The sequence below is a fragment of the Sporothrix brasiliensis genome, assembly GCF_000820605.1.
Source record: "Sporothrix brasiliensis 5110 chromosome Unknown Cont19, whole genome shotgun sequence".
NCBI lineage: Eukaryota > Fungi > Ascomycota > Sordariomycetes > Ophiostomatales > Ophiostomataceae > Sporothrix > Sporothrix brasiliensis.
This window is the reverse complement of record NW_024467138.1, coordinates 66,180-82,725: the sequence shown is the minus strand read 5'-3', so window position 1 is coordinate 82,725 and position 16,546 is coordinate 66,180. Positions and strand designations below refer to the sequence as shown.

The 16,546-nt window shown below is 52.5% G+C and overlaps 3 protein-coding genes across 3 annotated transcripts; 1 reads left to right on the top strand and 2 right to left on the bottom strand.

Moving 5' to 3' along the window:
- Nucleotides 1-1,236: 1,236 nt before the first annotated feature.
- Nucleotides 1,237-2,439, top strand: SPBR_00721 (proteinase T precursor; the record flags this gene model as incomplete). Its single annotated transcript, XM_040759040.1, has 1 exon — nt 1,237-2,439. One exon carries the CDS (start codon nt 1,237-1,239, stop codon nt 2,437-2,439), a length of 1,203 nt encoding a protein of 400 aa, XP_040617802.1.
- Nucleotides 2,440-3,171: 732 nt separating this feature from the next.
- On the bottom strand, nt 3,172-4,820 carry SPBR_00487 (Glycosyl hydrolase family 16 protein; the record flags this gene model as incomplete). The annotated part of the gene is made up of 2 exons (XM_040758806.1): nt 3,172-4,439; nt 4,697-4,820. 2 exons carry the CDS (start codon nt 4,818-4,820, stop codon nt 3,172-3,174), a joined length of 1,392 nt encoding a protein of 463 aa, XP_040617801.1.
- A 4,231-nt stretch (nt 4,821-9,051) lies between these two features.
- Nucleotides 9,052-10,187, bottom strand: SPBR_00757 (uncharacterized protein; the record flags this gene model as incomplete). The annotated part of the gene is made up of 4 exons (XM_040759076.1): nt 9,052-9,114; nt 9,204-9,320; nt 9,403-9,431; nt 9,518-10,187. The coding sequence occupies 4 exons, from the start codon at nt 10,185-10,187 to the stop codon at nt 9,052-9,054; spliced, it is 879 nt and encodes a 292-aa protein (XP_040617800.1).
- Between the last annotated feature and the right edge of the window lie 6,359 nt (nt 10,188-16,546).

The following is a 16,546-nucleotide window of genomic DNA, read 5'->3' as shown; positions in this document are numbered from 1 at the left end:
GCCATGCCAAGCACAAACGCGGACAACCTAAAAACAACTCGGTCGGGTTTGCTTTCCAGGAAGAGCAAGTAGTAGCGTGTCGTTGCAGCAGCAGAGGCAGAAGCAGCACAAACGGTCCACTTGTCGCACGGCACGGCATCCAAGGTCGTTTTATATTGCTGCCGTCTGCATGGTTGGATGTGGGCTGCGATACAAGTATAGACTACGACATAATACGTATCAAAAGAAACACTTGATAGAGCCGCCCTCCAACCGCTCGGCTTATTTACCGGCACCAACCTTATCCGTCTGCCCTTGCGCCACCAGCCTTGGCCACACGACCAGGTTTAGGGAACAGCGTGCAATTTATTGAGCCGCGATGCTTGTCTTCTCAAACACTAGTGGCTGGTCCTGGTGACGAGCCTCTTGCTCGGCTCCCTTATTCTCTTTCCGAATTGGGAAGGAGGCCATGAAGGCTGGTGATGATGTTGACGGCCGCGCCCTTGTTCCTTGTCATCCAGCCAGGCTCTTCTTCATGCTATCTAGTTCGTACTGGCTTCCTGCCACAATCTAGGTCTTTCTGGCTCTCCTGTATCCCAGGGCCAGTCCCTGAACAGTACGTCCACGTGCCTGCGGCAATTTTCAGACCTGGAGGCCTTTGATTGTGGGTTGAAACGGTGAGGCTGTCTAGGATATATGTGCGTCGTACAAAAGAAGGACAAACAGGAAGCTGGTATCGTTGCCCATGGCCTGAGACATCCCTCCCGGACTGTTCACTACCACGGTTACTTCGTTGTACGTCGAAAGCATTCTCTCTGCATATCTGCATCTGATCGACATCGCCAATGTGACCTCAGCCAGGTAATGTCGCGAGCTTCCTTTTCCAGGCGCCCTGGATCAACTTCTGTTCAATCACATCAAGAGCTCAAGCACCTTCATCATCGGCCATGCCGTGTACGGAAGGTTGCTACGATGATAACAAAAGTAGAAGAAATGGCGTCGGTTGCGTCGTAACGGCCGCAAGATCAAGATACACCAACATGTAGATAGCATCGCCTTGAGAATAGACCGAAAGTTGTAGATGCTGTAGATGCAAACAAAGATAAATATGCCCGTTGCCCATCTCAGGTTATATTGTATTGGCCCTCTCGTCATCAACAAAGCAGCCGTCTCATTCACATCTACCAAGTCTTTCCCCCAACTTTCATATCGTTGTCATTATACAGAGTGCTCCGTATCACCGCCCAGCTTTCCGCAATGTACAAGCTCGCCGTCCTCTCCTTCTTGTCCGTGGCCCTGGCCGCTCCGGCCCTGCCCAAGCGTGACAGCCCGGCTCCCCTTATCCGCTCGCGCAATGCCAACCTCATCCCCGGCAAGTATATTGTCAAGATGAAGGACGGCATTCCCGCTGCCACCCTGCAGGACGCCATTGACACGGCCGACTCTGCCCAAGTCGACCACGTCTACAAGGCCGACGGTGCTTCTTTCCGTGGCTTTGCGCTCCGTCTGGACTCTCAGGGCCTTGCCAACTTGCGTGACCACCCGGGCGTCGACTACATTGAGCAGGACGCCATTGTCAAGATCGACACCTATGTCACCGAGACGGCCAATCCGCTACCTTGGGGCCTGGCCCGCATCTCCCACAAAGCCAACACGTCCACGTCCTACACCTACGACGACAGCGCCGGCGACGGTACCTGTGCGTACGTCATCGACACGGGCATCTATGTCGGCCACCCCGAGTTCGAGGGACGCGCCACGTGGCTCGCGAACTATGCCGGCGATGGCCAAAACAGCGACGGCAACGGCCACGGCACCCACGTGTCCGGCACCATTGGCTCGGCTACGTACGGTGTCGCCAAGAAGACCAAGCTGTTTGCCGTCAAAGTCCTCGACAGCAGCGGCCAAGGCTCCTTCTCGGGTGTCATTGCTGGCATAGATTTTGTTGCCCAGGACGCCGCCACCCGCACTGGCTGCAGTAAGGGCACAGTCGCCAACATGTCCCTGGGTGGCGGCTTCAGCGCCGCCGTCAACAGCGCCGCCGCCGCCCTCGTCTCGGCCGGTGTATTCTTGGCCGTCGCCGCTGGCAACTCCGCCGACGACGCCTCCTACTACTCGCCCGCCTCCGAGCCAACCGTGTGCACTGTGGCCGCCTCCGAGACGGTCGACGATGTTGCCTACTACAGCAACTACGGCAGCGTCGTCGACATCTTTGCGCCCGGCACAAACGTCCTGTCCACCTGGATCGGCAGCACCACAGCCACCAACACCATTTCGGGAACATCCATGGCCACGCCACACATCACCGGCCTCGGTGCCTACTTGCTGGCCCTGCTCGGTCCCAAGGCTCCGCAAGCGCTCTGCGCATACATCCAGAGCACCGCTCAGAAGAATGTGCTGACCGGTGTCCCCAGCGGCACCATCAACGCTCTGGCCTTCAACAGCAACCCCACGGCCTAGATTGACACGGAGTTTCCCATACAAGAAGCTGAATTGGCAATGGAAATGGTAGTGTGGGTGGAGGTCAGGGGATGGGATTTGGTGTATGATGCTCTAGATCTGGTGCAGGTCGCGTGATATTGTTTGCCGGAATACATCTAGTTAGACGGGGCGGCCCTTCGAGGTGTGTTGGTCTTGACTTCGCGAAGTTCCTTTGGTCAGCAAGCACAGTCAATTATCGCAATTCACAATCGTGCTCATTAGTTGAATCCAATGAATTATATTTGCGGTCCAGAAATATTAGCTCTTTCGGTCGGTACTGGGCGCCGCGGTGAGCAACTCGAAATTGTTGACTGCAAGACAGAAGTGAATCCATTGTCTTTTCATCAAAGGTGCAGTCATCCCCGTTCTCAAGCTCCCACTTGCGAATCCTTGCAAGAACCCATCGCAGCCGAACCAATTTTAGGGACCAAAAAGGGAAGAATGAGAAAACCAGAAAATAAGGTAAAATGGGGTGCTGGCTGTTAAAAAAAAAAAAAAAAAAAAAAAAAAAAAAAAAAAAAAAGTAGCATGATGAAAACGCAGCCATGATCAAGACAAATAAGACAAAAGGGCGAAAAAAGACAAGGATATTGTTTAAATAGACCCCAGAAAAATGTTGCACACAAAAGGTAACAAAAAGTAAGACATAACTAGATGCGGCTCCACTAGAAACTAGACATTAAAACAAAAACATGTAGCAAAACCCAAAAATTACAGTACCATCATGGCACCCAGCGCAACGACCACGGCAAATGCGCTGGCGCTAATGATCCGCTCGCCGCCCACAATGCGACCGCCGTCGCTCTTAGACGAGCTGCCGCTGTTGCCACTGTTGCCGCTGTCGCAGCTTTGGGAGAAGCCGGTCGTCGAGCAGCCCGAGGAGCTACCTGTCGACGAGCCGCCGGAGTTCGAGCCCGAGCCCGAGCCCGAACCAGAGCCAGAGCTCGAGTCACCGTTGCCCTGGGAGTTGCCCGGACCGTTCGAGGTGCCGCCGGGAACGGTGTTGCTGTTGGTCTTCTTGCTGCCGGCGGCGCTGCTGGTCGACGACGAACCGGCGTCAGGGCCAGATGTCATGTCCAGGCCAGTGTTCTCAAAGTTCTTCATGATGGGGTTCTTGTCACCGTTGACAACGGTGTTGTTTGTGGCGAGCCAGTTGTTGTACGTGTACGAAACGGCGTTATTGGTGCCGGGCGCCGACGAAGCGTTGTAGCACTGGATCTCAACCTCGGTGAAGGTCGCAAAATCGTAGCCGTAGTTCTTAATGTCGGCCGAGTTCCAGTCAATGGGACCACCCGCCCACTCGACGGTGCCGGGGGCGTTGGACGGCGCACCGCCAGGCCAGATGGACAGCTCAACACGCGACGGAGTCTGAGGGAAGTTCCACTGGTTGGCAGTGGCGTTCCAGGTGTCAGACTTCTTCTGAACACGACCGACCTGGCCATCGACAAGCCAGGTGATGGAGTCGGGGGTCCACTGGATCTCGTAGGTGTGGTAGTTCTCGTATGTATCGGACAGGGAGATGTTGCCCGAGTTGTGCCAGTCCAGAATGCCCTGGAAGTAGTAGTTGGTCTGGGCAATGTTCAGCTCCGTGCCGACAAACTCGTAGTCGATTTCGTCCTTGACATCACTGAGCAGAATGAAGGCGGTGACGACACCAGCACCACGCGACGTCTTGAAGGTGGCCTTGACATTGCCGTACCACATGTAGCCGGTGGAGGAGAGGACAGTGCCGACGGAGTTGGCGGGCATAGTAAGCAGTACAGCCTCGTTGTTGTAGACAAGCGGGGTACCCTGGGCGACCCAGTCGGCCTTGGACGAGTCGCCGAGGTATTCGGAAACGTCGACGATGCGGTCGAGGCTGTTCATCTTCATGACACGACTGATGCACTGAGGCTCAGGTGCGCACGAGTCCAGCGAGAAGGACATGCGAGGGTCGCAGCCGCCGAGGCAGTACGCACCTACACCACATTGGCCGTATTCTAGTGGAGTTAGCAGACAAGGTCAACATGTCCCGGAGGGATAGACTTTCACGCCACAATGCGGTGCGACAATGCGCCATGTGACAGCGGCAGGGGATAAGTCGATGGGATGGGGAACACAGCAGGAAGCGGGCGGCCAGACAAGATCCCAAAGTAGTGACGCCAATCGTGGGTTGCACAACCACCCAGCTTAGGGCACAAAGCAGAAAGTTTCAAAAAATAAACATCGATAAGCTGGTTGTCGATGCGAAACTTACGTGAGCAGCACGGCGCCGACTCCGGGCACTTCTGGGTGAGCGAGCAGGTGGGAATTGAGCCGGCGGCAAGGACGCTCGTGGCCCCGATGAGGGCGACGCCGATGGGGAGGAGAGACCGGACCATGGTGAAGGCGAGGGGAAAGGTGTCGAAGATTTAAAGGAGTATTAAAAGCAAGTATTGGTGGAATGGGGCCGGTCGCGTCGTCGATACGAGACGATGCCAGAGACAAACGAGAGACTAAGAAGGGGTGGGAAATAAGGTCGGTAGATTCGTGAGCGAATGAATAGCCCGTGGCGCGAGCGTCGGCGAAGCGAAGACAAGATGAGGCGAGAAGCAAAAGAAGTGTAAGAACAGAAAAGAACGAAACGAAGCGAATATTATGTGAAGCGCCACCACAACCAAAAAGCCGACGTGTGATGTCAACAAGACTCTTTTCGCGTTTAGCGAGTGTCACGAAGAGAGACAATAAGCGGGACACAAACGGAGGGAGCAACGAGGGACGAAAACGAAGTCAAAGACAGAAGAGCAAAAAAGAGGCTATTCGGAGAAGGCTTCCGCTGGACGAAAAGAGAGAGGAGGAAGAAGAGGAGAGGGAAAACAGACATAGCCTGGGGCGGTTGCCAAGACCTTGAATTTTAATAGGAGAAGGCGGACCATGACCAGATACAGGCAAGAACAAGGGCGCAATTGAACAAGCACGGAACATGGCACAGAGTTTGGGCGGTTTCTGAGCGCGGAAAAGTAGTCAAGTACAGAGCTAGTCCCAACATGGACTGGACTGGCGTGACGAGACAGGCCTGGAAACATTACCTACAGCGACGTTTTCGAACGACTCCAGGGGGTAGCTACTCTCTGATTTTACGAGTAAAATGCAAGAACAAGAAGTCGTTTGGTCCTGCCAAAAAGAAAGAGGCAAACATGGCCGAGGGAGAGAACCAGCACATCAGAAACGCGAGCGAGGGCGAGGAGAAGTGGAAGGACGATCAGTCACGCCTTGGTGGGAGCACGGACATTGGTGAGGGTGTTGCGGCCCAGTTTTTCCTGCGTGAGGTTCTCGTATTGGTAGGCGCCGTTATTTTCTTGGTCCATTTCGGGCTTGATATTATTTTCATTTTCTTTCCGGCCCCCATTTCTTCCAGCAGCTACGACCGCTGTGCAGGCGCGTCTTGTCGCGTTTTCCTCCAAGCTTGCAAAGAACTGGAGGTTTGCACTGTTCTCTCGGTCGCTGTCTGGTTGTTGAGTACCGTCAGATCCCCTGGATCGCGCGTCTTGCAGAGCAGAGAGCCCCTTTTTAGATAGGACAGCGGCCGGTAGTCGTGCGCAGCAGCTGGACATGCAGACGTCTGTCCTACAAAAGCGGAAAACCCAGTGAGGCACAGACTCAGGCTGCGTAATTTACTCCTGGACTCTCGAAAGGAGCGGCCCTGCAAGCAAGCCCAGCCCACAGTGTTTGCAACACTGTCTGGAATTGGATAGCACCGTCCAGCCGATTCGCCACAGCCACGATGCAGTTGTATGCAGATGGAAAACCGCATGCAAAGGACAGAGTGACCTTGGCAGTCAGCGCGAGACAGGTCCATCATGAAGGGGCAAGAAAACGATGCAGCAACCTGATGGTCCAAGAAGGGTCCTGCACATCACGCCGCGTCAGGAATCTGTTCATTTCCACGTCTTTCTGTCGAGCTTCAGATTGACCTCTTCTTTCGCTGTTGAGGGTCGCTCTGTTTTTTATTCGTTTTGTTTTATTATGGTATGCCTTATTTTCAGTTCATCTCGCGATCAATGCATCTGACGGCAGATCAGGGACACAGAGCAATCCAGAGTACAACATACCCCAGTCTGTTCTGTTTTGCTGATCGCCCTTGCAGGACGCGCCCCCATCCGGGAAAAAAGAAGACGAAAAGGAACGGGCAAACCGGGCGAGTCAAGCGTCGTTTTCCAGGCTCAAGCCACAGTGCCAAACGTAACGTTCTGCAGCGTTGATCGAAACCAATGCAAGGGAGGTGCAGTGCGCCAAGAACGCCCAGAACACGCCACAACGCCACAACGCCAAAATCACCAACTTTGTGCGTTCATGTGTCGCGCGCCAAACAGAATGGGAGCTTTCAACTCTTGTTTGCGAAACGCCGCAAGGCGATTCAACGGGCACATATTGACTTACCTCCAGAACTTTCAGAACTAAAGTGTTAGCGTGAAAGTAAAGGAAGAGGTTGAACCCGACTCTTCCCATAGTAATTTCCTACTTGTTTGTTGATTGTTTGTTTGCCCTCAACTGCCCTCTCTGATCCAGTTGTCTCACATCACAGGAGAGGCGCCGCACTTTATTACAGCTTTCATGGCAAATAAAATATCAAGGAAAAAACTCTTCCCATCAACTACCGGTCGTGCTTAGCTGGCAAATCTAAATGGCTGTCAAATGGCGAGGCCCTGTCACGATTGCTGTTGTTACCAGCTCTGATCCTGCTTCAGAAACTGAACGCAACAAAATTCTTTCTTTACATCGCATGAACACGGCACTGTCCCTCCGTGTCGATGGCAATATAGCCTAAGTAGGACGGCCAAATGCAACGACCATATGGCCGGCGTTTGTATATTGCTGTTATGTTAAGGCCGCAATGAATGGGACTATTCAGCCTGGTTTTTGCTCACCGGGTCGGTGAATCCATGCCCTTCGCTGCTCATCCTTTATCTCCTAACTATCTTGTTCCAAAACATGAATCATAAGGCGCAACGGAACTGAGAACGGCTCGTCTTTCATGGTCTCCCATGAGCGTTGACGATGTGTCTCATTAAATGATGAAGGATCTGAATGCGGATAACATCTCGGAGAGTGTTGCTTTATTGATTTTTTTTAACTTATACATATGTATCAACGCATGCCACTAAATGAACCTAGAACATCGATTTAGTGAAACCGCGTCATCCTTTGTCCTTTGTAGAATCTACAGGCCAAAATGGCCCCCTCAAGCTCTCTTTTTGTCTCCTTTTTCCGTTTCAAAAGGGAATAGACTCGCTATGTATTACGGCGTACATGTTGCACCAATCGATACGCTATGTGCGTGGTCCGCTACGTACTGCCCCTAACGAAACTAAAGCCGGGTACACAAGATTCACATTAACCAAAACAGCTCTACTACGTATCAATGTATTTTGCAGTATTTTGTAGTTTGTATATTGCACTCACAACCATCGTTGATAATTCCCCGCAAGTAGGCCCTTTCATATCACCCTTTCCCCTGGTGGACGCAACCGTTTGCGGCCCCTCCCGCCGTGGTTACGAGGAACATTGCAAATACTATCGAGGATGTACCCAGTTGACAGCATCGCGCAATGAAGGGATGACATGGCACTTTTACGTCTTTGTAATGCAGAACATAGCAAATTTACGACTATACATCGCGACGGTGCCTTTAGTTTTTGGCGCGACAAATAAAAATCGAATTTCAGTCGCTAGTTGTGTTGCTCCGTATTTGGATAGGTATGCAACTCAATTCGTAGTTGAAAAGCAGCGATCCAGGCGCGAGCCAAACGCAAACCTCAAACCGAGCTAAGGTAGACGACAAAAAGCAAGAAAACAAATTATACCTAAACAAAGGGTTATAGAAGAGAAACAGTATTTGCCCTAGTTGTTTTTCCTTCGCCGCCACAAAAAATTTCCTGGAGACCTACCCGAGACACGAAAATCAGACCGAACAAAGAAAACTCAAAGCAAATACCAGACCGTGGCCCCTGTGGTCTCTCGGCCGAGAGACTAGGACAAAAGAGTGGCAAGATAAGACAAACAATAAGAAATATAAAGACAGAAAAGAAGCAGGGTAAAAGGGAACCGACGGTGAGGGTACCCTAAGCGGCAGGGGAAATAGCCCAATCCAAGCAAGAGCAAGGAAAGACATAGAAATATAAGAAGAAATATAAGAAGAAAAGGCAGACAAAAGAAAGGAAAATGGGAGAAACAAGAATGGGCCAAAGGCGGCAGATGCAGCCCAGAAAGGACGAGAGTGGCAAGAAGAGCACCTGACCCAACAACAATCCTACTGCGTGTCAAGATGCATCTCCCGTCATCACACAAAAACGTTTGTGACAATGTGGTATAAGGAGTAGAAAACGAAGGGAGAAGGCTCACTCTGGATCAGATCAGTGACCAAACTCGTTCTTTGTCGTTGTTACTTTGATGCGGGTCCCTTTCCACATTTTGCTTGCGCATATGCGAGTAGGACAATCAAAGTGGAGTCGTTTTGAGGACCGGCCGGGGTATACCAAGCCGCACACCGACGCAGTACGACGGATGGTACTGAACCAATTGGAGCCAAAAGAGTCCGTCGCCCGTTCTTATGTAACTGTTTTGCAGGACATCCTACCTCTTTCCCGCGGAGAGAATCTGGTCGGCAAAGTGCTCTTTGGCGTATTGTTCGCAAGCCTGAACGTATTCGGAGTCAGCATGCATCTCGATATTGACAGACTAGGCGAGGCCCTGCAGTCGCGACGCGGAGGATATAAATGACTGACCTTGGCGGGCTTGCCAACCTTCTGGCCGATCACCTTCCACTTTTGATTCTCGTACTCCTTGATAGCATTCAGAAGCGCTTGGCTTTCGTCCTCGGCGAATTCTGCGTAGTGCATATCCTTGTGTGGGTTAGCAGGTACTCTCAAATTTATCTCGATGTAGTTGTACAAAGAAAGAGAAGTAGAGGTAGAGGGCGCGTACCTTGTACCAGTGCTTCTTGACACTGCCTTCTGTACGTGTCGGAAATGTCTAGTCGGAGGAACCTGAGTTAGTTTTGTCCTCAACGTCACACATTTGTGCTGTCGTGCAGCTAGACTGACCTTGGCAATTTCTGCCCACGAGCTCCCCGCATCACGCATTTGCTTGAGCCGATGCTCCTCCGCTGGTGTCCAGGGCGTGTTTGTGCGACTTTTCTTTGCTGGCGGTGTCGGAACACTTCCAGGTTCGGCCTGGGCCGCAAACTTGATAGGCGTTCCGGTAGCTGATGCCGAAGCGGGCGTGGGGGGCTTTGTCAAGGGTGCGCCCGCAGGAATGGCCGGAGGCGGAACCGCAGACACTGTATTGTTAGGGACAGTCGGTGTGGGGATCGGGGGAGGAATGATGGGAGAGGCCGAGGTCGCGGAAGCCGCGGCAGACGGAGGCTGTGCCGTAGCCGGATTCGGCCGCTTACGTGCGCGCTGTGCCACCGGTGTCGGTGCCGGGGCCGGGACCGCCGCAGTGGCTGGCTGCTGTTGCGAGGGCGGCGGGGCTTGTTGATGCTGCTGAGGCTGTTGCGACTGTGGAGGTTGCTGCTGGTGCTGCTGGCCAGGATGGGCGGCATGAGGTGCGCTATGCTGCGGCTGCACGTTCAACGGCGGCTGGCCTGGACCAGTATGGTGTTGCTGGCCTGGGGCCTGGGGCGGCTGCTGGCCGTAGCGGAAGTCAATGGGTTGGTCATTGCGACGGGTGTTTAAATGTTGCTGGTACTGGTGTTGTGCGCTAAACATAAGAGATAAGTCGTTAGTATGGCTTGAGTCAGAGCTCAGAGGATAATGCATGGAGTGGAGAGGTGCCGGCCGGTCCAACATTCTCCCTGGCGTGGGTGATATCGAGGGAGACATCGAGGAAAATGGTGTTGGTGAAGGGGTATCGGGTAGCTTGGGGTGGCTGGACGACGCAGCGGATTGCTGCCATTGAGGTTCGCCATGCTGCTGCAGTAGCAGCGGCTGCTCCTGTTGCAACGTCTGCCTTTTTGTTCTACGCTGCTCGCGCGAAGCCGGTAAGCCTCCGGGCTGCTGCGCCCACGGTTGTCCAAAGGGAGCATTATCCATTGGCAAGATGGAGCAGGTGATGGTCGAGTTGCAAAACAAATGAAGCACAAAGCGAGCTCCGGGTGATATAAACGAGACGCAAGGTTTGTTTGTGCAATAGAGGTAGCCAACGCATTTGCTCTTGTCACTGTTGCGCAGGTCGGATATTGGAGTGCTGTTAAAGCGAGGGACAAGAGAATCGGCGGATAAGCGGCAAGGTAGCGGACAAAAGCAAAACACCATGAGACAGGCGAGTAGGCGATGAAGTAGAGTGACGACGATATGATGAGCGAGGGACAATATACAAGGTGAGTGCAAGGCCAAGGGACGACGGCTTATCGGTGCGGTAGAGACAAGCGAGAGTCGTAAATATTGGGCAGTGAAAGTACGATCCGGTGTGTCTGGAGTTCGGATTCAAAGAAATGACGTTAAGCCGTCGACGACAACGTATGGCAACAAACAAAATGTGTGGACCATAGAAAGTGCACGCCGTGTTCTTGCGGTCGAATGACTTTGACTTCGCGAGGTAACGCCACGCGGTGACGGGCACAAAACGACGGACGAGGCGAGTCGGTCGGTTTCAAGTAGGACGCAGAGAACAATGCCGATGCAGGTTGACATATGCGCAATGGTCTTGCATCGATGCACTGCATTCTGAGGTACTTGTTGTATTGGATAGGACCTGTCGTTGAAGCTCTGTGGCCGTGACGCTACGCGTGGCGAGCTCGAGTAACCATTTCGGCAAGGCGAGGCTGCTTTATCGGACTATGCTCGTCGTACCGGAGAAAGTCTCCTGATCGCGGCCTAATGTATGGAGGGAGAGGTGTCGTCGGGAAGATTTGCTTAAAATGTCCGTGTGTGGAGCATTTTGGCTCTGTGCTGTCGCGAGGATTACTGTTGGGCTGTTGATGTGGGGACGCGGAAGTGTATGAACAACGAAGGTGTATTTGAGGGGTTCGTCTCATTCTCCGCGACAATAGTTTTCGCTGTATCTTGTTGTTTGGACGCTTTCTCGTGCTTGCTTGAATCTTCCTGGCTTGTCTTGCTGCTTGTTGTTTTGATTATCTCCTGGAAGGGGCAGCCGGTGGGAAACGATACAGGCGACAACCGAGGGAAGGGGGGGGGTTGAGCACAGGAGGGAGGGGACACGAAGAGGGTACAAGCAAAACGGGTACTCACTGTACGTCGTTTGGGTGGCTGGCAGAATTGCCGTAGATGTAATCCGGCAGAGGGCCGACCTGCCACTGTTCCATGGCCTAAAAAGAGCGGCAAAGTCAAGCCAGATGTTAGAGACCAAGGAGCGAAATTCCGAGAAAGAATGGAAGGCGCGTGTTGGTTCTTCGCGAATTGGTAGTTGCGTTGGACCGGGTAGGATGTTTTGCGTGCAAAAGTGTCGCATGCGCGAGGAGAAAAGACAGGATGGGGAAGTTGCGACCGGGATTGCAGTTTGTTTTGTTTTGTGTCTCTTGTTGTATTTGGCAGGGAGGGGAAAGTAGATGGGACAGAAGAAACAGCCAGGCGGCAAGATCCAAGTATGAGATAGATAGGTAAAAAAAGCTCAAAAACAAAATAAAAATCGATGGGAAGATAGCACAGATGGGCGTACGTCGATTTTGGTAGTTGGTTGCGGGTGCTGGGAATGGCGCGCTTGCGTGGGCACGATTGAAAGACAGAACTTTATTCTGTACAAAGGAGCAAAGCACGCAGCTTCCTTGTTTTTCGCCACCGAGTATTTAGATGGGGTAAAGAGGGAAGGGCGGTCCAGATTGCGCTTTTGCCTGTCCTCTTCCAGTTTTCTCGTCGCCTTCACTTGGGAATTGTCTCCTGGACACTGTGTACCTCTTTTGGCTGCTTCTGGTGATTCTCTCTCTCTCTCTCTTTTTCTTTTTTTTTTTTTTTTTTGCTCTTCGCTGTCTTATCGATTTCTTCTCATCTCCACTCACGGTTCTTTGCTTACCAGCCAGTTACGGAGCAATCGACCGGTGCGAATTTGTGCGGTTGGCTCGAAAAAAGGCGTCAAAGAGGACAGGGTAATGCTACTGGGACAGGCAAGAACAGGGCGGAGGCCAGGTCGAAGCCAGCCGGCTAGACAGCGACAGGACGTGCTTAGCGATGGGGATTGGGGGACGGCGGCGACGCTAGGAGAACAGGGACGAGGGGAAGGGGGGGAGGTCGGGGAATTGACAGGCTGGAGAGCGCTGTCGACCACAAGCAGGCTCCCTGCAGCACTCAGGAAGCTGGGTGATGCAGGTTGCCGTGGCGGTCAACGCTTGCTAGCGTGCTTTTTCGCGCGACATGGGCGCGCAGCCCACAGCAAAAGAGAGCAACGGGGCCTGGCGCGAGAACTGAGGGGAAATAGCGACGGGGAAGAGCTTAATGAGCGCGAGGAGGGGAAGTGCACGTATGTGAGAGAAGGAGCGAGGCTAGGGACCAAAGGGAACGTCGAAGAAGGAAGAGAGAAGAAAACCATTAAAAAGAAGGCAAAAGTGCCGGACGACGTACGTGTGACGGGGGGTGTCGCACAAACTGGCGACAACGATGCACCTAAAAAGAGCTTCGGGAGCTCTAGGGCAGGTTGGTTACTTGGGGAAACCAAGACGAGCTTGGTCGCGTTTGCGGCAGTGGATGGGCGTAAGGCGTCGGTCGAGGCGAGCAACAATGGGAGTGTAGTCGATTGATGACAATGCCGTGAGCTGCAGAGAATCGTCCTTTTGTGTCGTCGCTGCGCGTCCTTTTGTTAGTTGGTCGTCGATTGGCAATTGAAGCTCTGTTTGGAGTTTTTGATGTTGTGGTGGAAAAAGAGAACAGGGGGGGGGGGGGGGAGAAGGTGAAGGAAGCCCAAAAATAACACAAAAAAAAACGCAGAGAGTGGAGGCCAGACCTGTTTTGGTCTGTTGGGGAAAAAGGAAGGGCAGAGAGCGCGCGGTCCAGAGAGAGAGAGCGAAACAAAGGTTAACTGCTGTTCTCGTTTCCCCTCGTCTTTAAGTGTGTTAACTTTTCGACAGGGAAAGAAAGAAGATACTAAAAGAACAAAAGAAAAGGAAGGAGCGACAGGCGATAAGTGGCTGTTAGGCGCTGGTAAACAAAAAGCGCGTCTGTTCCGCTGCACCTAGGTTGCTACTTCGGTAGAGGTGGCCGAATAAGAGTTGACCAAAGAGAATGCGTGGCCCAGAGAGGGGGAAGAAAGACTTTTTCCTGGGGGTGTGAGCCACATGCCCCGTCGGAAACAAATTCACACGCCCCCCCAAGCAGGAGGAATGGGCTCTGGCTCATGGCATCCTGCCTTGTTCTTTCACCTTTTTTGCTGCTCCGAGGCAAGTGCAAAACCTGCACTCAGCACCAAAAAGGAAACAGCAATACGATGTACAATTGCAGTGTAGAACCATGCACACGACGAGTGGAAAGAACGAACTTACCCTGTGGCAACTGTTTCTTGCAGATCGCAGTCTTGCGTTCCGTGCGACGTATACTCTGAATGTTTCTTGACAACGAGATCGCTGGGCCGGGTGTGGAGGGCTTTACTTGACCCTTGCGTTGTAGATCGTCGTGTGTTTCGCCTCTATCGCTGCTGCAGAAGCCGACGCTGCGAGAGAGTGAAACTAAGAAAGTCCAGGCCAAAGGCGCTGAAGAACAAAAAAGGAAGAAAAGAAGCAAGAGGGAAAGCCAAAAAAAAAAAGTGGTGATCAGTGGGAAAGTGTAAACACAGTTGTAGCTCATCGGTGCGTGTTCCTTGTCGCCGGTTGTCCACAGGGGGTCGGAAGCAAGCACCACAGGGCTGAGAAGGAACTTGGCTGTCTGGTGAAGCTGGACTGGGGCTTTGGTGGTTGCGATGTGAGATACTTGCGGCACAAGTCACTCTTGGGTCCAGGGTGTATTCTATCTGTGGAGGAAGTATGTTTGTTGTAAGGGAGTGGGTAAACGAAACGAATGGGATGTGAAAGTAACCAGGAAAGAGCAAAAGGGGGGATTAGGAACGGGAAAGGAAAGGTCTAGGCGGATGGCGGGCGGGTCCCGGTAGAAGTAGTCGCAGGTCACGCAAAATACTCGCCTCACTGGCAGTCTGCCTCGAAAAGGACTTGCACTTGCGTTGTAGTCCGTTGCGTGTCCACTATTATCACGCCGCGACGGCGCGCGCAGAACTAGAAAATTGCACAAATTCAAGATACACAAAAAGGTCCGAAAATAGACGACAGCTAAAGTGCAGCATCTGTCTCTCACTCATCTGTGACAGCCTGCACGCTTTCGCCTCGCAGCCTCAGGACGACATGTTTCTTACCTTACAATGAAACAAGAAGTACACAATGGCGGGCACGGCGAACAAACGATACTTTAGCCTGTCTTGGAAACACCGCTGCACAAAATACCTGAATAAGCGCAGTCGGAAGGAAAAGACTGCGTCGGGCGCATCTGATTGGGGCAGAGGGTTTGGGAATATGTTCGGCACAACCAGTCCACATTATGTCATGGAGAACGTGACAATTTCTAAATTCGCACGATTTGCATATTTGCACATCGACGTTTTTGTTCGGCAGGCGTAGGGAAGTATATTGTGCACATTTTTCGGTGAGTCCAGATTCGAGTCACCGTGCACCATGGCCAACTCTGATCACTGCCACACCATCGCCGAAAGCAACGCGACGTGCGCAACCCTGTCAACCTGTTTATTGAGAAGCATTTGTCTCCATTTTCGATGCTTGTCTTCTGTTGGCACTTTCGGCTTCTGGACTTTTCTGGTATCTTGCTGCTCTTGCCTGTCTCGCCTAGACGTTCAGCGATATCAACAGCAAAAGCGGCACGCTAAAATTAAAATGGACGGGTGCAGCCCGGCCGTCGACAGCTTCCCCTATCTTTGTTTGCAGGGGACACAAGACCGAAACCCGCCTGTAACCGGAATCCCTAGTAGTATGCCTAGATCATGCCAGCATACTGCGCGTTCCTCCCATTGCGCTAGTCTCGTCCACTCTTTCCGGTATGGGCGTACGAAATATGTGCTCAGTGGTTTCGTCGATTTTGTTTCCTTCTTGTTCGCCATGTTTACCCCGACTTTTTCGGCCCTCCCCCCCCCCCCCAACCAAATCGTCGACACTATCGGCGCGGGTTAGAGAAGGGATTTGCAGACCGATGTGCAAACGGGCCCCGCTCGTCCTCCTCTTGGGGCGACCGTAATCCAAAAATGGCCTAAACGGCCGAAGGAGCCAAATAGGGGCCGCGGAACGAGATGCGTCGCGACATGAAGGTCTTGGTTCCATCTGCCCTGCCATTCGATGCTGCCGAATTAGGGGAGGCGAAAATGGAGGCAAATGCACAATGGTCGGGTAAGCCTGCTTGAATTTAGGACGCGGTAAGGATGACAACACGCATCGTTGCCTTGACCTTTACTTACCTTCCCTCTTAGGCTTCGAGCTTTAGGCCAAAGCATGTGACACCAGTTCATCCTAAACCACCAACCTCCGAATCTGAACTATGGCAGCGGGAGGGGACAAAGAGCAAACGAAAACAAAGCTACGGGGAAGAACCAAAGCAAGAGAGTATGGCAATGACCACAACGATGACTTGAATAGTGTCAAACAACAGAAAGTAGCGGTGTCTTCTCGTGTGATATGAAATGGACCTTGGCCAACCAAAGCAACGCGCCTTATGAGCAGAACATTACCTCCTGCTCTTTAGAGGATACAGAACCACTGGAATAGTGTATTTTGTACACGATGATGTCGCAAACGAACGACTACACCATGGTCAAAGTACGAGTACTCGTACATGGCCCGGGACAGCCTCCTTATGTGTGCAATTATGCAGACCATAGGCACGCAAAAGAAGCTTGGTCAATTTGTTTGGAACCGCCAACAGCGTATCGTATGCAGGCTCGACATAGCTGAAAATAAAGAAGAAATACAGCAAAATTCTTTTTGTTCCCATGGCGTTCTCATTTCCGTCTCTCGACTGACGTCGCTCAATTGGTCGGTTTGTTCCGGCGTTGCACTCTGGCCAATCCGATGCACCAATTGCATGGCACTCTGCGCCGCTGAGTCTGGCCGCCCCGCTGTGAAGACTCTGCA